This window comes from Gossypium arboreum, chromosome 9, assembly GCF_025698485.1.
Source record: "Gossypium arboreum isolate Shixiya-1 chromosome 9, ASM2569848v2, whole genome shotgun sequence".
Classification (NCBI taxonomy): domain Eukaryota; kingdom Viridiplantae; phylum Streptophyta; class Magnoliopsida; order Malvales; family Malvaceae; genus Gossypium; species Gossypium arboreum.
Window position 1 is genome coordinate 70,884,073 of NC_069078.1, and position 27,608 is coordinate 70,911,680.

At 33.0% G+C, this 27,608-nt stretch overlaps 2 protein-coding genes across 2 annotated transcripts; one reads left to right on the forward strand and one right to left on the reverse strand.

Annotated features, from left to right (window-relative positions):
• Window positions 1-4,774: 4,774 nt before the first annotated feature.
• Window positions 4,775-9,194, forward strand: LOC108458061 (uncharacterized). Its single transcript, XM_017757302.2, has 7 exons — window positions 4,775-5,153; window positions 5,243-5,331; window positions 5,572-5,637; window positions 5,764-6,000; window positions 6,545-6,706; window positions 8,066-8,155; window positions 8,827-9,194. The coding sequence occupies exons 1-7, from the start codon at window positions 4,900-4,902 to the stop codon at window positions 9,012-9,014; spliced, it is 1,086 nt and encodes a 361-aa protein (XP_017612791.1). The 5' UTR covers window positions 4,775-4,899; the 3' UTR covers window positions 9,015-9,194.
• A 5,596-nt stretch (window positions 9,195-14,790) lies between these two features.
• On the reverse strand, window positions 14,791-15,571 carry LOC108459872 (pathogenesis-related protein 1-like). Its single transcript, XM_017759269.2, has one exon. The coding sequence runs from the start codon at window positions 15,519-15,521 to the stop codon at window positions 14,967-14,969; it is 555 nt and encodes a 184-aa protein (XP_017614758.1). The 5' UTR covers window positions 15,522-15,571; the 3' UTR covers window positions 14,791-14,966.
• Between the last annotated feature and the right edge of the window lie 12,037 nt (window positions 15,572-27,608).

The window sequence follows — 27,608 nt, forward strand, 5'->3', positions numbered from 1 at the left end:
CGTGATTTGGGAGATGAAATTCCAAAAAAAGATGAACTATACTATTTTGCCATCAAAATGTTCCAAATACCGGTGAAACGAGAAGTGTTTTTGAACTTAGATCCAGATGTTAGGGTTTGGTGGCTTCGACATGAGTATGCTGAACAAAATCCAATTGCATCATTTTCATCCTTGGTAGCAACATCCTCCTTTCCCTTCCAACCATACCATCCATCACCTCCACCATAAGCTCCTTAGAATTATTATTGTAATATAACTATGCTACTTTTTTATATGTAAAACTAATGTATGATCTACTTTTTCATATGCAAAACTAATGTATGATCTACTTTTTTATATGTGAACCTAATGTATGATATACTTTTTTATATGCAAAACTAATGTATGATCTACTTTTTTATAGGTAAACCTAATGTATGATATTTTTTATGTTTGGTATTTTTAGCTATGCTTTTATTCAATTTTTTATGTTGTATAGAATGTCACAAGTTATTAATTTATTTTCATTTGATTACTTTTTCAAGTTATGGATGAATTTAACAATATGTATAATAGTTTCTATATGAATTATGATACCCTTGAATTAAGTGAAGAAGCTCAACGAAGAATAGCCACAATTGTTACACAAGTTGAGCACAACAATTATCATGAAGAGGAAGAACAAGTGTTAAGCAGTATATTGCTACACCATGAAACTTATTTCACTAAGCAACCGTGTATGGATTCAAATTATACAGGTCAAATGTGGGTGGACGAAATATTAAATGGGTATGATGATCGTTGCATGAATAGTTTTAGGATGCCAAAAAATATATTTCACAGCTTGTTGCATGATTTGCAAACCAATTATGGCTTAAAGCATGGGAATGTATCTACGATGGAGAAGTTAGCATTATCATTGTATATTCTTGGAAATAGAGAATCAAATTCAAATGCAGCAGAGCGATTTCAACGATCTGGGGAAAGTGTTAGTTGAATTTTTACTGATATGTTACATATATTTGCTCGAATGGGAATAGACACGATTAAACCCACTGAAGGTCAATTCGAGGAAGTACCGAACCATATTCGACATGATACAAGATATTGGCCTCACTTTAAGGTAAAATTTACACAATCTTTATATTTTTAAAATATAAATTATTTCTAACTTTTATCTCATTACTTGTATTTATTTTAAAGGATTGTATAGGGGCCATAGATGGAACACACATAAAAGCATGCATTTCGCATTCTTGTCAAATACCTTATATCAAACAGAAAGGTGAACCAACTCAAAATATTATGGCAGTTTGTGACTTCAATATGTGCTTTATTTTTGCATTTCCTAGTTGGGAAGGAACAGCACATGACAGTAGAATTTTTTTGCAAGCACTTAGAAAACAAGAGTTAAAGTTTCCACACCCTCCACTAGGTTGAACTTTAATTTTTTTAATTAATCTTTACATAAAAACCAATATTAAAATTTTTAATATTTTTTTAAACTTGATATTATGTTTTACTTTTTTGTAGGAAAATATTATCTTGTCGATTCAGGATATCCACAAATGGCAGATTTTCTAGGTCTATATAGGGGGAACGATATCATTTACCTGACTTTCATTGAGGTAATCATCGAGCATCTGGAAAAAAAGAAATTTTTAATCATGCCCATTCTTCGTTACGCTCTGTGATTGAACGAACATTTGGAGTGTGGAAAAAAAAATGGCCAATATTAAGAGATATTCCAAGCTATTCATTCGACAAGCAAGTTTTAATAGTTATTGCAACAATGGTTTTGCATAATTATATTCGAAGACATGCTTGGTCAAATGATGAGGATTTTCGACAATTTGAGAATATACCCGACATGCCAATCTCTTTAGGCCATTTTGATAGAGGTGAATCGAGTTCTTCTAACAGTGAAAGTGACCTTGAAATTGCAATGTTAAGGGAAACCATTGCAAATAGTTTAATGAATCAATATTTGTAAAAATAATTTTGTATCATAACCTAATTTCTAGTAATAATGAAACTTGTTATGTCTTATGTTACTATATATATATATATATATATATATATATTTATTAAAAATCATTCGTTTAGATACTTCAAAATTTGATCCAAGTATAATGTTACTATTTGCGAAAATAATATTTATCATTGTTATAAAAGAATATTTAACTATAAAAAATTAAAAATTATTATCATTTTATCTAATAAATAATTTAAATTGATTATATAATTCATTAAAATATTTATAATAAAATATTGGAAGATAAATTTTAATATTTTATTAAATGAATTTATAAATTTACATATTTTAATAATTTTATATAAGTAAAATAATTTAAAAACTTCTATTATATATCAATTCTAATATGATGTCCTTAATAGTCATTTTTTATTTTCACCTCACCGCTACAGCTGCGTTTGAATCCAAACACACACTCCACCGTTGTTTCTAATCTCACCGCTACAGTATCCAATCTCACTGCTACAGTAACTAATCTCACTGCCACTTCTGTTTTTAACCTTACCGGAGGTAAACACACCACTCATCCAAATTAAGCCTTAACCTCCCTGAAGTTTCAGTCCAATTTGAGTTAATTTAAACCTTATTAGTCTTAGTTTTGCTTTAATTTTACCTAATCTATTTTCGGCCCATTTGAACCGTTTTTATTATGCCCAATTATGTTATTTTCCTGGTAAAATTTGTCCAATGCCCATTCCTTACTAGGCTGGCCGAATTCCCCTTGTTATTTCCATAGTCTTATTTCATGATTAAGTTATTTATTTACCTATTACTTATTGTTCAAGTAATCCTAGTGTAATTAGGAGTTCATTTTTACCCTAATTTTGCCTACATAAGGCAAGCCATGCCCCTCTCATGTAGTTCACCACAAGCATCTTTTTTATGAAATATGCATCTTTTTGAGTTTCTTTATCTTTCTTTGCAAGATATTTCTCTTGTGATTTTTACAAGTGTTTTCATTATGTTTTTCTTCAAAAAGCCACGGAAAGCATTCTACACCTTTTAATATATTAGGTTGTCATTCTAGGAGGTTTAATAGAATTGTGTGACTTAAATTCCTGTTCAAGAAATAATACAATAATAAGGCTGAGGGCCAAAATACACTTTCTCTATTTGACTTTAATTAGAATAAAGTTTTTCAACCTTTAGATAATAGTTGAAACTCCTATTGTATCATTCAGTTTTTCAACATTAGTGAATTTCTCCTCTGCTTGTGTTTCATTTTTTCTTTCTTCTTTGCAATCATTTTATATTGCCATTATCGACTATTAATTTTAACAAGGTTGTTTAGAACTATTCTTCAAAGGGTTTCATAGGGCATCGACTTTTAATTACCTTCCATCAAGTCTTTTTTCATCTCTCCCAAATCTTTATATATCTTTATTATATTCTTTCGAATCTTTTTTTAATAATCTTTCATCTTGTTTAATTTTAAGTTTTAAGGTCTAAGGTTTTCTCTTCTAGAAACATGTTTTGATACTCAAAAAAAACCTTTCAACCCATTTGATATTTATTCTTTGTTGGTGAATTCCTTCTTTTGGTGGTTCTTTTTGCTACCCATTCTATCTAACTCTTGGTTTCCTTGTTACGTTTCAAGTTGCTTATTCATCAAGCTAGGGTTTTCCCTCTTCAATTTGGTTCTTGGTGCTTCTAACAACTTGAATCTCAATCCCATCCATTGTGACTTAACATAGCCATTGGTTTGATGGCCTTAAAATATCAGTTGTCATAATTAAAGTATTATTGAATTGAAACAAATATAAAGTCATATAAAACAAACTGATATTTTTATAAATTCATTTAATTTAATATTTTATTAGATCAAATAACCCACTTCTACCTTTGAATAAAAAATTAGTAACATAAACCCTATTTACAGAGTTTAAAATAATATCTCTGTACATACATATCTTACGACTTCATTAGTTATATGATTTTAGCCATAGCTATTATGTTGCAGGCGCCAATTACATTTCCTTTCTATGTCATTTTCTTCTCCAACTAAACTAGACAACTGTAACATCAAAGACTTTGGTGTCGTTTCATAAATTATTCAAAAAAATTAAATTCTTTCAAAATTAATTTAATTCTTTTTATATATGTTTGATAATCTAAAATTAAAACAGTTTTATAGATTCTTTTATAAAAAGTAAAAAAAAAATAGGTAGATAAGAACTACTTATCACTCTAGGAGAATATTTTGATTAATTTAATTTAATTTAATATTATATTATCTTAAAAAATTTTAAAATTTTAGAATAAGGTGAAATTTTTAAAATTAAAGATAAAAATAAAAAATTAATTTTTATAATTTAAATTTTATATTTATTAAATAATTTAATTATATTTAATAATTAAATTTAATAATTTATCAAATAAATTTTATAGCTTAAATTAATATTTAAATTTTTAATACTTAATTTTTCAACGCTTATCTTTTTCTTCAATTTATCAAACAACTTGATTAATACATTACTTTTATTACTTTTCAAATTATGAGTTTTATATCTAAAATAAATTAATTCGTGAAATGATAAAAAAATTACATTCATATTCTTAATTGATTTTTCATTTATGTTTTAAAATTTATTTTATCATCCCTGTTTAAAGTTTACAATGGCCTCTTTCAACAATATCATATTCATGCATCCTCTTACTTAAAAAAAAAAAAAAAAAAAAAACTGCTCTACTCTAATCTCAAAAATAAAAATATGTGTTATTTTCTCTCTCTTTAGGCCCAAAAGGAAGCGTTAAAAGAGTTTGTGTTTTAATTTGGGCTTGGCTGTGCTGAGCTGAGCTTCAAAATAAAATATGCCACAGATTTGTTGTGATGAAGTGTGTGTGAAGAAACAGAGCAACCAAAGAGGAAAAAAGAAACAAGAAAAATGGAAAAAGGAGGAGAAGAGAGTTGGAGTGAGGAAGTAGAGGATCTGGTGGCTGCTGGAGACACGCAAGGCGCTATTTCCTTCCTCGAAAATCTCATTTCCCAACTCCAGGCGGCGTCCTCCTCCGACGACCTCCGATTAGCATCTGCTTTCTCTGACTTAGCTTCTCTCTATTCCTCCATCGGTTTCTCCCTCAAATCCGATCAACTTCTTTCACGCGCTTCTCTTCTCAAGCATCATGCTCACTCTTCAAGGTACTCTCTTTCTTTTCATTTATTGTTAATGTAAATAGAAATAATTTCAATGCTAAAATTTTCTTGACTTTTTCTTTTTCCAACTTCAGTATAGGGCTGAAAAACAAGGACTTGAAGGGGGATTCCTTAACTTCATCTGATGTTTCTTTGGCTGAAAATGACAATCCTTTGACTCATGGTACAACTCAATATACTTACTCTTTACCTTAACCTTCGTTTGAGTGTCGAGTTTGCTACTTTTTTTTTGGTTTCTGAATTCACATATAGTATTTCGGTGCCTTGCAGAAATTTGCTTCTTTAGTAGGGTAGTGTGATGGAAAACCTAATATGTCTACATTTTGGGGGGATTTTATTGTATGTATCTCTATGAATTATGTGGAAACTGATTTTTCTTTTTTTTTTTTTCTTTTTGCAAAAGGGAATCTTGAAAAGTTACCAGTATTGCCTGGTGATTGTTGGACACCCAAATCATCTTCAGATGATGGTATGTTTCGTTTCAATAGCTTTTTCCCTCTGAATGGTCTTTTCTCTTTTTTTGGTTCTCTGAAATGTCTGTATAATAGTTTTTGGATGACCTTTTATGGAATTGCAATTCTAATGGTTTGTACAGATTGGGAAGCTATTGCAGATCGTGAACCAAGTGAATTACTCTCCTCAGAATGCTTGCCTGGAGTGTCAAATCTTTCTTTGGAGGATAGTAAAGTTGAAGCCCCTAAGAGACGGGGAAGGGGAACATTTTCATACAGAAAAACTGAATTGTATTGCGATCGACTCTCCGATGTGTCTGCATCCAAAGATACTGATAATGAGGATGTGCGCAAACACCCTGAAACAAAAACGATGGAATGTAAGCCTTTATGTCCCACAATTCAAGTTTTTTTTTTTTTTTTGCCATAAATGCTCTGTATATGTATAAGATAGCTTAGTCTTTCTTATTGAACTTGAAACTATGTTTATTTGCTTGTTCCCAGGCCTTGATCTAATGGGATGTAGAATTCCTTTCAAACTGAAATATTAAACACTGTGTTTTGATGACAAACTTTCTTTTGTCTTGTCATATCTTTTTCAACGGTTTCAAGTTATTTATGGTCTTTCTTTCTTTTTATACTGGTCAAGCATATCAATATAACAAGTTGTATAAGGTTGAGAACTCTGGGCTATCCTTTTTTTTTTTATTTTTTTATTGCAGTAAGATGAATACAAATTGCAACTGGGGGCAAGTAATAAGTTTTTTTATGGATTTGGATATGCTACTGTTGAACCTCTTGAACCTTGATTCATCACATTGGATGGCTGATTTTAGTTTGATAGTCAATGCTCAAATTAACTTTTCTGTTTTGTCTTTTTATGTCTTTCTAATCATTTACGTTTGGAAATTCTTTTGAACGCAGCTAAATATGGCATGCATCATGTTCTTGTTTTGGCTGACTTTTCACCAAGTACTAGGACAACAGACCTAGAGAAGCTGTTTGAAGACTTCAGAGATCGAGGAGTTGCCATCCGCTGGGTCAATGATACAACAGCCCTTGCAGTATTTCGAACACCTTCTATAGGTAATAATTACTAGCTTTATTATTGATGCTTCTTTGTATGCTATGTGAATTAAATATCTAAATTTAGTTTGAGGTAGGGGCTATCTTTTAAAATTTTCACTAGTTCAGAAAACTGGAATCAGTTTCATGGTTATAGCTCTTTAACGTGCATCGATTAAACTTGGGGCCGGATACGAGCATTATTCCTCTTGGTTAAATATGTGTCCCAGAACAGAATGCAATTAAGGAAAATGATATCTTGAGGGAAGGGTGAGTTTTCTCATTTACATTTTTTGGTTCATTTTTTAGTTTCAAGTTATAAGATCGGAGTGCTTCTTGACCTAGGTTTTCAAGTTGTAAGCATATCGGTCTATACATCACTTGTGATGGGCGTGGAGCCTTTATCTTTATATAGTTTAATCAGAGATCTGTATGTGCCTGACGCTGCAGGCTTTTTAAATTGACATGGTATAACAAGTGGTGATAATGGTGCTTCTTTCCCTGTAGCTATGTCCTAAAAGTTGTTTTAACATATTAATAAGCCTCATCTTTCTTAAGTAGCTATCTATGTTTTAAGTTTAGTTGTTTTAATAAGTCCTCAAGCTGTTAATGTTATTTAGATGAGACATATACTCTTCAGCCAAAATTTTATGTTCTTCCATCTCAAAGCCATTATGAGATTAGAACACAAATCATTTTGTGTGCCAAAAATATCAGGATGGGTTGTTCTGTTGGTTACCATTTTTTTGAAAATTGGTTGAAATTTCAATATCTATCAAATTTAGGGAGAAAGTAACCAGAGATAGCATTGTGATCAGGTTGTGATGCCATTAGCTTCTTTCAGAACTTGCTTCTGATGTTTAAGGATGTGGGTAGCCATTTGTCTAAAGTTGCTTATAATCCTATATATTGGAAAGGCTCTGTGAGATGTTTTTCCTTCTAAGCAGTTTATTTGGTGCTTTGTTGTTGTTTGTTTCCTCGTTTTAGTTCTTCTTGTTGTCAACTTCCCTTTAAATTATTGGAAGATTTCCTCTCACATGGATAGATAAAATTCAATTGTATCAGAAAAAGGACAATGCTTTTTTATTTGAAAAGCTAATGGTTCAAGTAGAAACAATGGCAGGACTTGTAATGAAAGTAAACTTCAATTGTATTTATTTGTTGTCCATATTTGGACCGTTGAAACAATGGCAGACTTAAAATGAGTCAACATTAATGGATGTATTTGTTGTTCCATTTTGAACCACTTTGGACAATCTATAGCATTGTCCTTAAAAAGAGGGTTAAACATATAAATTGTATTGTTCCATGTCCAATCAGCTGGCACAGTTCTGCATCAATAGTTTTTATTTGACTAGCTATCTCAAATTTTGATGCCAGCCCTTGAAGCTCGCAACCATGTTCGATGTCCGTTTACTATACGTATACTTGACAAGGATGATATACTTTTGGGCTCAATTTCAGCAAAAGGTAATTTAAATAGGCTTGCGCCATTTAATTGAACAGTTACGACATTTTCTGTCCATTTACCATGTGTATTTGTGCTTAGTTTTCTCTGTGCATTAATGATTCATTTGCTTTTGTTGAATTTGGATTAACCATGCTGAGATATTTCTAATTTATATGCTATTGGCTTGTGAAGATGCTCTTTTGTTTGAGACCAGACACCCTCTTTCTGTATCTGTAGTTCTGTTTATATGAAGCAGCTTTTCAACTGATATAACTCTACATTGTGTTATAGCCTATGTTATCCGAACATTTTATTTTCTCTGAAGTATCATATCTAACATGTACCTAACATATATTTGTACATAGTTATAGAGGTTTGATCCTCCAAATATATGAAAAAACTTAAAAAAATTAAGCATATCTGTGTGAGATGCATATCAGTATTTGACACTCATCCCAGTTTATAGTATTCTATGCCTAGTAGATGGTATATTTCCATGTCATAAATTATGCAACTTGTTTGTTTAAAGTGTTGCGGTAGCTTCTCCCCAAGTAACAAACCTCAAAAAAAGGGAGAGATGTTATTCCATTGTTGGGCCGATCTTGCATAATTTAGAGTTGTAGGATTTATCTCATAAAGGAATACGTGGTAAAGATTTTAATGGGGGTGAAATGTGTTGTTCATCTCTCAGATTTGGAGCCTCCTCGCCAGAGGCCACAGACATCGGCAAGAACTGCCCAGAGGCTGATTGCTCAGGCAATAGGATCAAAATTGCCGTCAAACTTCGGGTCTAGAGAATTAAGAAGCCAGGAAGAAGCCAGGAGGACCCGAATAGTTACAAGGCAAAAGTTGAGAGATGATGCCTGGGGCGATGACTGAATCAAATGGAAGGGTTTCTTCTTTTTTTTTTTTTTTTCTTCTCCTGTTGTTAATCTATAAAGTCTTGACCAACCAAAGGAAAACGAACAAAAGAAAAACAAAAATGGAGTTTGAATATTTGTTTGGTTCAATCAGTACTTAATTTCGATACCAATCCCTGGCATGGATTTGAGGTTAAAATTTCATCGGCAATCATAAAACGGATTGCATGAACAACTTTAAACACTTTCACGCTGTAACATGATATTCATTACGGTTTCCTGCCGGACTGTCATCATATCAACGATGGTTTTTTTTGGCAATTATTTACAAAGAAATGGAATGGTCGCGTGGAGAATAGTAAACCAACCCAACCATGAATTTCTTTGAATTCTGATGGGGAGGAAAATTGGGAGAAAATAATGTATATGAAAGGATTTAGCTGAAAGAACAATTAAGGAAATAATGATGTTCTTATATATTTTGTATAAGAATTATTCAGACATCAAATTTGAGATTGGTATTAACAAAAAAAGTGTCCTCAATGGTTTGTATATATAATAATGAACAATTTCAGCTTGAGGGCATAACCAAAATCCTACTCTAAAAGGACTAAATTATACATAAGTTTTTGGTTTGGTCATTGAACTATTCAAAACTTCTCATTTAAGTTACTAAGTTGTTAAAATCAATGCTATATAACTTTCTCTACTTACACCAATCAAAAGCTCTTTTTCACCTTCTCTTCTGCAAATCAATCTTCTTTTCATGAAATAGCTTTAGACGTCACAAATCTGCGAACCAAAATTTAAATAACTCGTTAATAGGTACTAATCCATCGTACAGATAGCTGAATTGTTGCTTGGAGGTCGTTGTTGGAACATTTAAAAAAAAAAACAACCCTTAACAGTCAAGTGACTTGAATAAAAACTTTTGAATAGTCTAGTGACTTAAATGAAAACTTTTGAATAGTTCAATGATCAAATTGTAACTTTTTTTAGTTTATTGACCAAAATGAAAATTTACCCATAATTTAGTAACTAAAGGTGCAGTTTACCCTTATTTAAATAATTTATTTTTTGGATTTTTTTATGAATTATGACTAAATTAATAAATTTTGTAAATGTTGATCACTAAATTTGTTCATTTTTTTAGAATTAGGACCAAATTGATCCAAAAATTGAATTTCGAAAATTTTAATGATTAAATTGAAAAAATAATTTAATGATCAAAATAAAACTATTTTCATAATTAGGTGACCCTTTTATAAATTACAAATTGTTTTAATGCATTTTGAAAGTTTAAGTATTCATTTGAGTGTAAAAAAAAAAAGTAAGGATTTAATTTTTTTAAAAAATATTTGAGTACTTTTTACACCCTTAAAACCTTTAAAAGTTTAATTTATAAAAGGATTTTAGAGAACAAAATTAAATCATAAGCATTGTTGACATACAAAATCAAAGGTTTTACATGGTTTCTATTTTCTTCTCTATGTTTGACGCGTGGTTCTTAATTATTTTTAAGGCTTATTAGAAAAAAATAAGTTTTAAAACTTAAAAAAAATCAATTAGGCTTTTAACAAATTTTAGCACCTAACTGAATCCTTAAATATGAAAAATTAATTAATCAAGCTCTTTGTCAATATTGATAAAGTTTGACTGTTAAATTTTGTTAACGTGGCTAACAAACCAATTAAACGACGACATATATGCGCCCATGTGTACACCATGATGACATGGCATTTTACCATGTCAATAATTTTTTAAAAATAAATAATATTTTAAAATAATTATTTAAAAATTACATTTAAGATGAATCTAGACAAACATTATGTAGGTTCATTTGAACCTGGACAAGTGGTTGTTCAGGTTCATCCTAAATGTGATTTTAAATAATTATTTAAAAATTTATATAAAATTATTTAAAATGGTTAAGAATTATAAAAATTATAAAAATCATTAAACTAATTAAGAAATAAAAGCTATTTAAAAATTATTAAAAATAATTATTGGAATGAACGTGAACAAATAATTGACCAAGTTCAAATGCATTTAGAAATCACTTGTCTAGATTTATTCATGATTTTCAATAAATTTTAAACATTTTATTAGTTTTTAATATTTTTATAGCCTCTTATAATTATTAATAATGTTCCATAATTTTTATATATTTTTGTAATTATCTAAAACCATATGTAGAATGAACCTAGACAAGTGATTGCCCGGATCAAATGAACTTGGATATTTGTTTGTCTAGATTCATCCTAGATGTGATTTTTAAATAATTATTTTAAAATATCATTTATTTTAGAAATATTTCTTGACATGGAAAAATGCCACATCATCATGGTGTACATGTAGCTGCCACGTGTTGCTACCTGATTACTCTATTAGCCACGACAGCAAAACTTAACAATCAATGATCAGCGTTAATATTTCATTTTTAGGGCTCAATTGGGTGCGAAATTTTATTTAAAACTTAATTGATATTTTGATTTTTCACTAAAGTTTTTTTATTTTCACCAATAAGACTTTTTTTTTTTAAGTTTGCTCGTGGTTTCAATTAAGGGTGGGTTTGTGGCGGCGGTGCGTTTAGCTTACCTTTTGTCTCACGCTACAGTATCGCTACAGTATTCAATCTCACCGCCACCGTTGTTTTTACACTAACTGCAGGTAAACGCACCACCTATCCAAACTCACCCTAAGAATATTGTTAATATAAACTATATCCCATTATTAAAAATAAAATTTAATTTTAAAATTTTTTTATGACATATATCATTATAGTCACTAACAGTATATAGAATTTTATATATCAATGCTGTCACATCCCAAAAATCAGGTTAGTAAAAATTGGGTTAGTGAATCAAAAGTGATCATGTCCTGTTTTTGAATAAATGTTGCAAGGATTTTGTAAAGTGAATTGATTTGGATTCAGTGGTTAAGAGTTTTGTTTACTTGCCTAAAGTCCTGTGTTCAAATCCCTTTCTTTGAATTTTTATTAATTTTAGTTCCAACCACTGGTTCAGTGGTAAAATTTCAGCTTACCAGGTCCTGTGTTTGAATCTTATTTGTGAGCAAAGTGGAAATACTTTTATTCATTCTTATTGTATCATCCATGTGGAAGTAGCCAGATTAAATTTGAATTTTGATCAGCCTAATATGATAGCAACTAACCTTATTTGTTGGGATTTAGTTGTTCTTTTTAAATTTTTTGAGAAAATCCCTCCTTAAAAACACTCTCCCACACAATTGTTCCTTTTCCACTCTCCCTCATTATTCTCATTTTGTTTTCACATTAATTTGCTATCAAAAAAATTTCTCTGATTTCTCCTTTTTTTTTTCTTTTTTTTTTCCTAAATTGCTCTTCTTTGACCTCTAATTCTTCTGTTGTCGTCCCCTTGCTATTGTTTCTTTTGTTGTTGTCACCTTGCCATTGTGGTGTTGTTGAATTTTAAGTGCTATTTTCTGTGTGGTGTTCTCGATCGAGTAGATTGTATCTCAATTCCTGAGTAAGTGTTGTATACTTTTCTCTATAATAAGGTTTCTACCAATTTTCTGTACAAGGTAGGTGGTTTTAGTTATCAGTAAACCTTGTTTTAATCGTTCCTGCAGTTCTGTTTAGGTGAGAATCAAAGAGCATGCTCTATCAGGTTGAGTATTGATAGTCTTCTCTTTAGAGGTTAGAATGCAAAATGCTCATTTTTAGAGAGTTGATTGGTGTTTCTTCGGGATAGTGTTGTGGAATGTGTTTGTTATTAATTGATTGATTTAGGGAGTGAGGTTGTGTAATTAAATATTTTTGGATGTTGTTTGTGCAAAATTTGGTGTGTTGTTGTTTTACCGGCATCTTGGAAGTCATCAGGTGTGTGGAGCTGACTCTTAACTTCATAAAATAGCGAAAATTTGAAACTATCAATGCCACACAACCGTGTCAGCCACACAATTGTGTGTCAAGCCATGTGAGCCACACGGGCTATGCTAGGTAGGGGTGTGAGTCACACGGGTGTGTGGGCCCATTTTGAGTAAGTTTAGTTAGGATCGAGTTTTGGATTGCATATTTGAGGTTAGCAATTTCGTAAACTCAGATGAATGACATGTAGTTTTGTTCGATCAATGAAATTTGTTGTTTCTGTTTTGTATGATTTATCTTGTATGATACGTATATAGCATGTTTGATTTTTGATAAATTTAGTAATGTGAAAATTGTTACAAGTATTATAGAGTGGTTGAATGTGTTGAAGGATTTGTGTGTTGAAAGAAGGTAAGTATTCTGTTTAAATCTGTCAAATGATTGTTATACGATTATTGATAAATTATGTTTTGTTCCAATTCTCATAGCATGTGACATTGTGGCTATTCTGATTATATTGATTTGTTATTTTTGGAATCTGACATATCTGTTCTACAAAATATGAAATTCCATGCCTACTGATTTCTGTTAAAAATACAATAGCATGCACAACATGCTTACTGTTATGATTCCATATTTGCATGCCATGTCATATTGCATGGGGTTGGGATGATATGGTAAGGAGGAAGTTTTGGCAATTTAATGATCTGCACTATCTGGTGGTTTAACCACATATCTGTTCTAGCAACTTGACTGCAAATATGGTGGCTCGACCACATATATTTGATCTGGCAGTTTTAACTGCAACTCTGGTGGCATTGTCCACAATTATTTGTTCGTGTGTTTTATGAAGGACAAGTTTTGGGAAACTCTAATTGGTGTGTAGCAGAGTTGGGTAAGAAGTTTTTCGAAAAATTTGCATTATATTTTTTGAAAATACTGCATTGACATAACCATGCATGCTCAATTTTGCTCATTTGCATTTGATAAAATTCTCTGCGATATTTTGATCTATTTATTGTGTTATATGTAGTACTTATGATTTGGTTATGTTACACACTGAGCTTCATAGCTCACCTGCTTACTTTATTTTCTCAGGTAATTCGCGAACTTAGGATTGGGCGGCGTTCGGGAGCTCGGATTGGTTTCCTCACGTAAGATTATATTAATTAATTATTAATTAAACTTTTCTGGGCTTTAAGACTTTGGGACTAAAGTTCGGACTTTTAATTTTGGTTTTGAGTTCATCGGAACTTCAGTTAGTTACTTTAATTGAAAATTCTGCATGATTTCTATTAATTAAAAAAACCTTGACGTTTGATCTTTCAAAGTTAAACAAGGTAAATGTTTTTCCGCTGCAAATCATTTTAACTGAGAGAATGAGTTTTATGAAAATAATAAATAAAGTCAATAGTGCGACATTTTTGATAAATTGAGTATTGTATGTTATCATTTTGGAAAAATTCACACACACCTTACAATAGTCAAGTTTTCTAATTAATAAAATGAGACGGTTTTTCTACTTAATAAAATGAGATGGTTTATGTTTTAGATTTAACTTCATACTTTTTTGCATTGTTTAAGTATTTTGGACTTTAATTTTAGTTTTTGATGGGCTTACTACTGGATTGTGGTTTTGTTAAATTGCAAAATAATTCTTTTCCACATTTTGAAATCGTGCTTTACAAATTAACGACTCTAGAACTTCCATTGCAAAATTAAATAACAAATTTTTTTTTTTGTCAAGTAAATAAGATCTACGTGTATATCTCGAAAAATTGCAAGAGATTTGTCAAAATTAACATTTCTAGAAAACACACTTTTCTAGTTCAAAATCTGAAATTTTAGAAAAAGTTTATTTAATTCCTCAAGATTTGATCGTAACGTCTAGACCGAATTTAGAGTTTTATAAATGCATCATATATAGATCCTTTAAGAAAAACTATTTAGAAATATATATATTCATTATAATAAAATTATAATAGTAAATCGAAACAATAAAACATTCATTTATTCCTTATTATTTGCCATGCAGTAGGCTGATGAGTACTAACATATATTTAGCATTTTTATGTTAGATAATTGAGTTGATTTGGAAGATATTTAAGCAAAATAAACTTTTTAGTAAGGTCTTTGACCAATGATATTGCCTGCAGGAGCATAGTTGCAAGTAATGAAAGTTCCACCAGTGTTGCACCTCACCTTAGCACACCCAAGACGAATCGAGTTGCGCCAAACCACTTGAGTATAATGCCCGCAAACCTTGCCTGCTGCACAACTGTTGGAGTTGTAATTGTAGTTTACCCTCTCACTAACCCACATTCTTACAGCACTAGTGCCCGAAAAGTCAGCGCTACTCCAGGCAAGATTCTCACCATAAGGTCCACCGGAGTGAATAAGGTTGCAGTCGTAATAGCGTTGATTAGCGTAGTTCTGTGCATAGGCAGCCACGGTGTTATCCCAAATCATAGGGCCAACACCGACGGCTGCTCGAGCTGCATTGTGAGCATTGAGGTAGTCTTGTGGTGAGTCCCCTCCCAAGGCTAGGTAGTAATGTTGTGAGTCTTGGGCTTGGGAGGGAAGGACTAAGTAGTCTTGTGGTGAGTTTTGGGCATGGGAAGGATGGACCAAGACTAAGGCTATGAGAGAAGTAAGAGCTACTAAAGTAAACTCCATTTGAAGTTTGATTCTATAAGAATATTGCAATGAAGAAAAGTTGAAGTATGAGATGAATTTTATGTGTTTTGAGAGAGGTATTTATAGACGTTGTTGTTTTGGCACTTGAATGTTCAAACTAGATCAAGTGCATAAATTAATGCCACAAAATTGATAGCAAGCTATCTAGCTCCATGTTCATATATAAAAAATAGAGAAAAATGTTAACAAAATTGCAGCATTTTACCTGCTTAAAAATAATAATGGAAATATGGTTTATTTTAATTGGAAGATGCATGTATGTTAGGGTTCATGAAAGCTGCCTAATTCGAAAGTTTGATTGTCACTTGTATAATTATTACTATTTATTAATTAGTCGTCGTCTATTTTATGTTTTTTCTTTCAAAAAGTTAGCCGCCGTCTGTGATATATATTAACCAAATTACAAATAGGATGGACCGTAGGCTTCTTATCCAAATCAAATATGCAAAATGTATGATAAAATGATAAGATAGTAAATCCTTTATTTTTATTAAGCAAAATTATTACTAGAAATCAGAACATAAAAATTAGTAAAAAATAAAATAAAGACAATCGTTCCATATAAATATTGATAAATCTTCATAATGAACTTAAAATTTCTTAAGTCACCCTACAAGAGTACCGAATATGGGATATTCTCCATTATTTGGCCTAATTATTATTTTTGTTTATGATAATAGTGAAATAATGTCATCCAGTTGATTGAGCAAATCACCTTTTTTTTCTAAAGTAGCAAATTACTTTTCTTTAATATTCTGATAATTTATTTATTTTTATATATATAATAAATAAAAAGTTAAGAGTGAATTTAAATGGGACAAGATATCGTTTGTTTGTGGTTTGTGTAAAAATAACAATGACGATAAAATTAATAATATTATAACAATACTATAATTTAAGAAAAAATTAAATACACCACACCATCTATCTAAATCCAAACTGTTGATGATAATACCCCATTTATGTCGATGTTATATATAATATTAACTGTTTAAATAAAAAGCCTTTTGGTCACCATTCCTATCCACGTTTCAGCAAAAAAAACATGAACAGATCTTACTCTTAGCTGCCTCATGTCTGCGCCGAATTATATTCGTTCCCTGTCATTTTCCCTAATTAATATCCATTCCAGCCGCCCATTTTAAGGAGGAGTTCATATATAAGAATTAGTATTTAAATTTTGTTTAAAATTACATTTCGATTATTTGATTTTTAAAATTTATATAATAGTCATTAATATTATCAAATTGTTACCTTTTTGTCACTGGACTGTTAACTTCTTCTCCTTTCAAATTTCAAGTCAAGATTTTATTTTAGCTATAAATAAAACATATATATATATATATATATATTAATTTTAATGATTTGGGAAGAGCCAATACAGATCTTCATGAAAAAAGAAAAAAAAGGCAATGAAAGATGAAAATAGTCACTAATGTTATCAAAATTATTGCATTGAAATATAGTTATTTAAATGGCATAATGACAAATTTAGCCTTTTAATGTATACCTTTTTTTCTTTTTTGTTTTTTGCTTCATTTGGCCCCCAACCTTTTAAAAAGAGTCCAATTTGACTACCAACATTGTTGAAAAATATGAAACTGGCAATTTGGTGCCAGAGCGAGTACCCTCTCCCCTACCCACCAAATCTATGTGGAGGCAATTTTCATATTTAGGTGTTTACAATTTATTGAATCTTATATTTGAGCATACTACTTAGGAATACAAATATTGGTAATTAATTTGGATCAAAATTTCCTAAAGCAATCTCTTGGATTATGGACTTTGGATTGGATCGTAATTCTGCTGATGAGCTATTATAGAGTCCATACTTATTTCATATGTTATTATATAGTATTACTATTTTATTGGGATTGTATTGGATCTCCTGTTGTAAGCAAGCCTCGAAATCAAAGTCTATATATTTGAGAGAATTGCCTAAGAAATAGTTGAAGAGAATTAGGCATTTAATCTATTATTGTGAGAATAACCTTGTAAGAGCATTATTTTTATAGTGAAACTTGTTGTTGTGGTTTTACTTCTTATGATCACAGGAGGTGATCATAATGGTGAAAGTATTATGTCTTCAAAGTACAAGGGTGAGGAAAATGATTATGGTGTGTAACGGCCCAAATTTCAGTGGTGTCAGAATAGTGATTTGAGATCACTAAATCTGACATGTGAGTTTAGATATTAATAAGTAAAAGTTAGGTGTGATTTTAGAAATATTTTTGAATTATTGAATTTTGCAAATTAAAGAAAATTTTTAGTTAAATTGAGATAAAAACAAGGTATCGAGGCCTTGGAATTATAAAACAAGTCATAAATATTTTTATAAATATTTATGGAGTGTTAATAAGTTAGTATTAATGTTTCGTTAGTCAATTGAATGAAAAGGACTAAATTGAATAAGATGTAAAACTGTGAAACGTGATTAAATGGCTTAAATAATAAGTAAGAGGGACTTAAAGAGCAATTTGACCCAAATAAACTGGGTTGGATGGTTAGGTAAGGAAATGTCTGAGAAACAGTGTGAACTAATGGCAAAACTATAATTAAGTTGAAATGGAATAGTTAAAAATTGGATTAAATTAGAATATCTAGATTTCTCTTCATTTTTCTTCATCTTCTCCAGTCAAAAACACCATTGAAGGGTTTTCTTAAGCTTTTTTCTCATATTTTACTACATGTAAGCTCAATTTTTGATTATTTCTTGTAAATTTTATGATTTTGAGGCTTTTACAACTAGGTCCTTTTATCTAATTCATTAGTTTTTGATTTTATGAATGATTTATAAAGTTTCCATGAATAAGTGCTGGAATTTTATGATGAGTTAATATGGAATTGAAGCTTTAACTTCATTTTGTGATGATTTTATGGAGATGATTAAATAGAAATTGATATTTAGGACTAAATTGTGGAAGAATTTAGAATTAGGGTTTTGTGTTGAAATTTTGAATGTAAAAGGTTATGAAATAGTTTATCATGTCTAGATAAAGTGTTATTTGAGAGGAATTAGTTCAATTGATGAATAAATTGAGCAGGGACTAAATTGTAAAAAAATTAAAAATTTTGGGGTAAAAGTGTAATTTAAAAAATTAAAAGGCATAAATTATGAAGTAGAGCAAAATTTAGATAAATGCTAATGAATACATGATTTTATAATTATAGATCAAGAAACCGAAGCAAATCGTGGAAAAGAAAAATTGCCAGAATAGTCCCTGAATTTTTTACGACCTTTACAAATTTGCCAGGTAAGTTCATACGGCTAAATTCAATGTTTTGTTATGAAAATTTCATGAATTATATGGCATATTATTGTATATGAATGTTATCAAATTGTGATGATTGGGAAATAATGTTTGAGTAAAAGTACAAATTAGTTAGAACGACGGATTTGAGTACTTTCGTTCAGTGGCCAAGACGAATTGAGGAAAAAGACCATGGTTGGACCATGGAAACTTGTGATATGTGATTTCCGTATAAGACCATAGTTGGGCTATGGCATTGGTGTGATGTGATTATGTGCTTCCGTATAAGACTATATTTGGGATATGGCATCAGTGTGATATGTGCTTCTGTGTAAGACCATATCTGGGATAGCATCAGTGTGGTATGTGATCTGTGTAAGACCATGGCTGGGCTATGGCTTCGGTGTGTGATATGTGACTATGTACAAGACCATAGTTTTATTATGGCTGTAGTGGGCCAAATTTGCCCGGCCCAAACAAACACAAAAGACCAAAACAAAATATAAAATAAATCAATAAACAAAAAGTTTAAAACACAAACAGCCCAATTACATGACCCTATAACTAATACCCTAGCCCAGTTATAAAACAACCCAAAGCTCTAAGACCCAAACGGCCCGAAAGCCAAGCCAAACTTCGGCAAACCCTAGGGCAGAAGGGTCCTTTCGTCGCAGCCTTCACGAGCAGCAACCACATCGCCTCCGTACGCCCCAGTCTCCAGCAACCACGCCAACACAGCCCCGTACGCCTCACGCCAAGGGCCAACGCACGTCCGTACTCTACCTGCAAAAAGGACAAACCACACGGCAGCAAACACAAACAAAAATAGCAGAACAGCAATTGAAAAAGGGCGTTTTTCATTTTTTTTCTTTTTTTTTTTCTTCGGCTATAAAAAGCCAAGCTTTTAATCCTTGTAAGGGTTACGAACGCCTACACATTTTTACGCAAGATATACGAGCAATACAAAAAAGCAACCAATATCGGAAGGTGATTTTCCGATCTAAATCTCCAGGCTTTCTTTCTTTGTGATTATTCTCTTGCTTTTTTTTTTTTATTTTAATTTGAAAGCAAATAAAGTAAAGAGGAAAGGATCTACCTGCGCATATGAGCCATTGGAGACCATCTCTTCTTCGTTGAGATCGAAGCTTAAGAGAGGTTTTCGGGCTAAAAATCTTACCTTTTGGAGCGGGGTCTAAAGTAGGAAAATGAAACGACTTCATGGCGAGCTATCTTCCATCGGTTTCAATGGTGGAATGTGGTAGTCAAATGGTCGAACAGAGGGTTAAGGAAGCATCGAAATCGGCTGTGTTGAGAACCTAATAATTGGGTTCTCTGCTTATGGCTAAAAGCCATTCAATGGCCTTTAATTTTAGGAATTAGACGAAACGGCGCCGTTTGGGATATTGAAGGTCCGCACGTCAACCCGGATAGCAACCCGGATCTGCGCCTTTTCATTCGGAATGGGAAATTTGCGCGCTGGGTCCTCTGTATTCGCGCGAGCCTTCGATTGCGCCTTATGCGCCTTGCTTTTTTTATTATTTAGGCTTATAATTTATGCTTTGTTGCAATCTGATCCGCGCCTAAACGCATCATTTTGGGTTCTGGTATATTGCCAGTTTTAGTCCCTTGCATTTCGCTGCGTCAAAACTTAGTCCTTTTCCTAATTTCAAGAATCGATTTTATTTATTAATGATCCTTTTAGTCTCATTTTTGTTTCAATTGAGTTTTTTTTGTTATTTTCAGCATTTTTATTCTTTGAAACCCTTCTATTTTTGAGACTTATTTATTATTCACCATTTAATATATTATTTTGGAATATTTTATCAAGTTTTGCATGGTTTGTTATTCGTACTTTTATTTATATGTAAATACATCTATACATGTAACTATATATATGTATATATACATATATACATCTATCTATTTTCTTTTAAATTTGTTTGTTTAAACTCCTATATATATATACACTTTATAATAAGGTTACTTTTATTTTACGCATGTTATTAATCTTACATTATTCTATATATATAGTTTCTTTTAAATATATTCTCGTCTTTTATTATATAATCTCTTATAACATGGTTTTAAATTATTATGGTGTATATATATATATATATATATGTTTTTTATTAACACCTATGCTTAATCTATTTATATATATATATGTTACTAAATCTATGTATTTATACCGTAGTTTTCTTTATATATATATATGAGCATGTTAAGTAAAACTATTATGTAGTTTATAATAAAATTAATTTAGCCCTATACATAATATTTAAATGTTTTTGCATGTATTTGCCTTTAGATTTATATGTATGTATATGTATATATCTTATTATTAATCTCATGTTTTTTTACAATAAACTTGCGTATACACATGTTTTATAAATTTATTTTGTGCATTATGTCTTGTCATATATCTCCACTATTCTTTTGTATTGTATATATTTTAAATTATCGCATACTTTTGTCAACTCTTTAAATAAATTTGTGCTGAAATCATTTTACATTCAATTTAATTGATTTTCATTTTCTAATATCTATTTCAATAATTATATATATATATTCTTATTTTTATGTAAATCATCAATTCATACATTATGTGTTTTAAAATATTCATTCTACGATATATATATTTTAATGATTGCATGTGTCTATTAAGCTTGACATTATTTTACAATAATTTTATACCATGTTGCTTCTTTGAATTGCATTCTATTTTATGCCTCTAATAATTTTATTATGTCATGTATGCCGTCGTTGCATTTTATTCATTATTGCCATGATTAATTGTTCTCCATGCATAATTGAGGTTGAGTCATATTTTCAAGCTAATTATACTTAATTGCTCATTTTCTTGGTTGATCGATATTCTCATTCATCAAGTATGGTATCTCATATGCGCCTATTATCCCATCTCATCGTTTTCATTTGGTTTTTCGAAATGTGGTTTTATAAAATCTAATTTCTATGATTAATGTCATCTTATTTCAAATCGAATTAATATGTTTTTAAGTATTCATCCAAAAATTCTTCAAAACGAAGACGAAATTTGATGTTCGGCTATTCAAGGAATCGTGCCCTAACGTGTTGGGTTACAATTTCGTATTTGCTCAAAATAATCGAATTTCCCTTCGAAATTTCATTCATATCTTTTAAAATCCCTTAAATGAAGATGAGATTTGATGTTTGGCCATTCGCGGAATCGTGCCCTAACGTGTTGGGTTGCAATTTCGCATTTGTTCAAAATAATCGAATATCACTTTAAAATTTTGCTCGTGTCTTTTAAAATCTCTAAAACGAAGGCGATATGTGATATTTGGCAATTCGCAGGATCATGCCCTAACGTGTTGGGTAGCAATTTCCCGATTGTTTAAAATAATCAAATATCCCTTCAAAATTTCACTCGGCTCTTCTAAAAATCCTTTAAAATGGAGGCAATACTCGGTGTTTGACGATTCGGGAATCATGCCCTATCGTGCTGGGTTGTGATTTCTCGTTTAGTCAAAACAATCAAATATTTCTTTAGGTTTTCACTCACTTTTAGAAAACATTCTTAAAAACGAAGACGATGTTCAACGTTTGACGATTTGAGAATCGTGCCCTATCGTGCTGGGTTGCGCTTTTTTATTTGTCTAAAATAATTGAATATCTCCTCGGAATTTTACACGTATTTTATAAGGGGAGGCAATGGTCAATGTTTAGAAATTCGAGGAATCGTACCCTACTGTGCTGGGTTTCGATTTTTCATTGGACTAAATAGTTGAGCATCCTTTCGTGATTTTCAAATTATAAATTTTCGGTCATCAAAATAAGAAGATTTTTGACAATCAACTCGGATCACTCGAACATTATTAGAAAAGAACCACATTTCCAAAACATTTTTATCTTAGACCTAAGGACAGTATTTAATCGATTTGGTACCAATTTTGGGCGTAGTGAGGGTGCTAATCCTTCCTCATACGTAACCGACTCCCAAGCCCATTTTCTCATATTTTCGTAGACCAAAATCGTTATTCTAGTAAACCAAAACATTTTATTAAAATAATCAAATCCTTAGGTGACCCGATCACACCAAAACAAAAGATCGGTGGCGACTCCATATTTTTATTTCCCAAAAAGTCGACTTCACCATTTCTCATTAAAATAAAATTTTTTAAATTGAGGGATGGTTTCGACAGCATGGCGACTCCACTGGGGACTGAACTTGAGAGTCAAGCCATAAAAATCGATTATCTACTGTCCTTTTGTTAAAAGACCGAAAATTTATTTTAAAAATCATTTATCTTTCGATTGCATTTGATTGTATGATTGTTTTGGTGCGGGTCTTGTAAAATAGCACTGCATTTCATTGCATGGCCACTGTGGTCACACCTTCTAAGTGGGAGTAAGAAACTACGCTTTCGTAAGGTTTTCACCTCCGCATGGGCTAGTGGATTGCTTCCGGGGTACTTCCGTACCTATGATTTCGTGAGATCTTCATCTCCGCATGGTCATAGGGAAATGTATCCCCCCGAACCGAACTCGATCTATATGAGCCTATAATGGGTGAGGATTGAGGAATCTGCTGGTTCGGGTACCCCTTTTCCTAGAACTAAACCACATATAGTGAACCTTAGGAGCTATCCTTGGGTGGAGCCGCGTCGAGCCTTAGTACTTACCTGTATAGGCGTTATAATCACCGTTTATGTGCTTGCATTTTATCGTTATTATTTGATACTAACCGATGTTTTGTTCTGATTGTCTTTTTTGCATGTCATTGCATACTAAAGGAGGCGTTAATCTACATTCAATTACTAAGTTAGAAAATTTGACATGGAGAATGAATTTCTTAGTAAATTCGAGGATAATGCGGCTGTTCGTGCTTGGTCGGAAAGGCTACAATTTGAGAGAGGGGATAGCTTGGCAGAAGGGCATGTATCGGAGCTACAGGATTTCATTCACGTCAATGTAGTACAGAATGAGCTGCAAGAGTTGAGAGACATTTGGGCTAGCTGGGATGAAAGGATCAAGTAGTTATTTTACCAAAGTTATGGTGATATATCCTACCTGCTAGACATTAGAGTGGATAAGCATTTGTTCCGAGCCTTGGTGCAGTTTTGGAATTCCGCATATAAGTGTTTCACCTTTGGAGAAGTGGATTTGGTACCTACTATAGAGGAATACACTACGCTGCTTAGGTGTCCAAAGATTTAGGTCCGGAAGACTTATGCCCAGGTTTTTAGTAGTTAGGCTTTCGTGAAGAAACTGATGAACATTTCTGGGATGAGCGAGCCTTGGGTCACCGCTCGGATTCAGCAAAAAGGAGATAGCAAATGTGTCCCTTGGGAGAATTTGCGAGATTTGATCTTGACTCATCCAGACGAAAGAAAGAGGGTCAATATATTTTCCTTAAGCATCTACGGATTAGTGATCTTTCCTAAGGCTTTGAGGCACGTGGACGAGGCGGTCATCGACTTGTTCGATCGCCTTGAGAAGGGAATCACTCCTGTACCGGTGATATTGGCAGAAATTTTCAGATCTTTGAGCTCATGTCGGAAGACGGGCGAGGGCCAATTTATTGGATGTGCTCAACTATTGATGGTATGGTTTCATGGGCACTTTTGGAAGGTAGACAAGGTTTCCTACCGAGTCTTTTCCGAAGGTTATTCCCCTTTGAAGGAAGAAGCAGCTATACAGAGGAGAGAGGATATCTCGGAAGAGAAATGGATGGATATTTTTCAAAACCTCAAGGAGGGGGATATTGAATGGAGATCTTATTGGATGGTCCCTGACGAGATCATGTACTGATGTGGTAACTTCGATTGGGTACCACTGTTAGGAATTTGGGGAGCTACGTTGATAGCCTTGAGGCAATATAAGTCGAGGCAGTTTGTACCCATGACCTACGGACTTGCTCAGAGTGAATTCTCTTTTAAGGGTGCTCATTATAAAAAGAGAGTTCGGGAGTTATCGGATGCTTGGAAGCAAACTTGTTGGATGAAAAGGTTAGCCGTTGGTTCCATGGTAACGCCCGAGTACAACGAGTGGTTTAAGAAGAGGATTAATGACAATATTCCTAGGCCAAACTTAGAGAGTGCTCGACCTATCGGGGAACAATTACAAGTTGCCCCATCAGAATTGGAAATTATAAAGCAAGATTTCGAGAAAAAGAGTTTAGAACTTGGGAAGAAGATCAAGCAATTGGAAGAAGAAAAGATGCACTTAAGGTTAGATGCCGATGTTCAGAGGTCAGAGGCTGAGAAGTGGAGAAAAGGAAAAACCAAGGCCGAAGAAGACCTAGACAGCCTGAAGACGGACTACAAGAAGCTACGCCTATCTATGAGGACTGCGGGCTTAGGTAAGACTTCCGAACAGTGGCGCCATGAAATTTGGGAAGAAAAGGCCAATACCGACCGGTGGGAAAGAAAATTCTGAGAAGCTCAAGCACGAAACGAAGATTTGGAGAAGAGTCTGTCAGAAAGTAGAATCGAGCGAAGTGAATTAAGGGCTAGAGTAATAGAACTCGAGAAGTCTCTGCATCAGTACAGAAATCGTAACACCGTAATAGAGCTGAGGGTAAGTTTGAGCAAGATAGAAGAAATAAAAGGAAGAATAAGAGAGTTAGAGGCATCACTGCAGAACTGTGAGATGCGTATCCAGTTTTTCGAGGCAAACGAGGATCGTTGGAAAAAGCAGCTTCACCATGTGCAAGACCAAGTCAGAAACAGAGATTATCTTATGGGGGAAGCCATAACCCAGATTCGGGAGGTAGTCGACTACTTGCAAACTTTAGCAGTTCAGGCGAACACACTGAGCGTGAAATATGAGTTGCAGTCGGATCACGAACAAGAGCTGGCCTCGTTGTTTAAAAAGATTAAGACTTTAAGTGTTAGAGCGAAATTTTATTTGTAACTCGACTTTATGTAAAAGATTTTATTTTCAAGAGAAACTTTCTAAAAGCAATTGAATCAAAAAATTGATGTCTCCTTTGCATTCATGCATTTGCATTTGCATCATATCATTATGCATTTGCATCATATCGTTATGCATTAAAGGCCATAAGAGTTTTTTAATTAATTAATTAAAAATTATTTCAGTAACCTGGAAACCAACGAAAACCAACCAACCATACACCCCTACGGAACAAGAAAAAGATCAATGGATAAGAGACTCGAGAAATTGGAGCAGATGCAAAAAGAAATACAAGAACAAATGCAGTCTTAGATGCAAGAGCAACTAGCCAAGATTCAGCGAGAGATGAAAGAGCAAATGATGGAGTCCCAGAGGGAAATGATGAGTCAGTTATCCCAGCTGCTGTTAGGAGGAACGGATAAGGGAAAGGGCCTTATGGACAAAGTTGAAGAAACTAACGAGGATCTTCAATACCCCCTGGCTTCACTCCGACGCATGTACCGATGAAGCCCGAGATTAATTTACCGAAACCATCTGTCACGATCATGCCCAAAGTGAGTTCGGTAGGAGCTTGATCGATAAATTTCCAAACCGACCCAGGCTCTAACTTTGTCAACAACCCGAACTATCCGCCCGTTCTTGACTTGGATGAAATTGCCGAGAAGGAAAAGGCGAGGATGGATTCACAAAAACAATTGGAAGAACGATGCATATGGCTCGAGGAAAAATTTAAAGCCATGGAAAGCGCGAATCATCATCAAGGGATTGATGCCAAGGACCTGAGTTTGGTCCCAGATTTAGTCCTTCTCCCTAAATTCAAAATGCCCGAATTTGAGAAATACAATGGAATGAGCTGCCCTGAAGCCCACATCACTATGTTCTGCAGGCGAATGACGGGATATGTTAACAACGATCAGTTATTAATCCATTGCTTTCAAGATAGTCTGGTCGGGGCGGCGTCTAAGTGGTACAACCAATTGAGTCGCTCTAAGATTAACTCGTGAAAGGACCTGGCCCAGGCCTTTATGAAGCAATACAATCATGTGACAGACATGACCCCTGACAGAATCACTCTCCAGAATATGGAGAAGAAATCGAATGAAAGCTTCAGGCAGTACGCACAAAGATGGAGGGAGGTGGCCATACAAGTTCAGCCACCACTTCTAGAAAAGGAGACAACGATGCTCTTTATTAATACCTTGAAGGCTCCTTTTATTACTCATATGTTGGGAAGCGCCACCAAGAGCTTCTCTGATATAGTAATGACAGGAGAAATGATCAAAAATGCTGTAAGGAGTGGCAAGATAGAAGCCGGAGAAAGTACCAGAAAGTCGATCCCGAGGAAAAGAGACAATGAAGTGAACAACACAAGCACATCTAGCAAAGGTCAGCCTAAGTCATTCACCGTAATCAACCCAAGACGGTGACCACCAATCAGCAAAGCTCTGTAAGACAAGAATCCAACGCGAGGGAGAACACAGAAAGACCACAATTCACCCCTATATCCATGACGTATAGGGAGTTGTACCAGAACCTGTTCAATGCTCATGTGGTCTCCCCTTTCTACCTAAAGCCACTGTAGCATCCGTATCCCAAATGGTATGACGTGAACGCCCAATGTGAGTACCATGCGGGAATCACTAGGCACTCTATCGAAAACTGCACAGTGTTTAAAAAATTAGTTGAAAGACTCATTAAGATGGGGATCGTGAGATTTGACGACCTAGCCACATCCAATATAGTGGGAAACTCGCTCCCCAATCATACCGACCAAGGAGTGAATGGGATATGCGAAGGCTTGAACAAGAAGACCAAGTATGAGGTTGAGGGAAGTCAGGACTCCGTTGAGGCGAGTATGGATGAAGATGGTCAAGAGAGGATTGATCGCGTTGGATTCGAGGGAAGAACCTGAAGAAGA

Excerpts from the sequence above, each read along its gene's own strand:
- LOC108459872 (XM_017759269.2), bottom strand. The coding sequence starts at position 15,521 with ATGGAGTTTACTTTAGTAGCTCTTACTTCTCTCATAGCCTTAGTCTTG.
- LOC108458061 (XM_017757302.2), top strand. The coding sequence starts at position 4,900 with ATGGAAAAAGGAGGAGAAGAGAGTTGGAGTGAGGAAGTAGAGGATCTG. Across the intron at positions 5,154-5,242 it reads CATCATGCTCACTCTTCAAG|TATAGGGCTGAAAAACAAGG; the intron begins GTACTCTCTTTC and ends TTCCAACTTCAG. Across the intron at positions 6,001-6,544 it reads TGAAACAAAAACGATGGAAT|CTAAATATGGCATGCATCAT; the intron begins GTAAGCCTTTAT and ends TTTTGAACGCAG.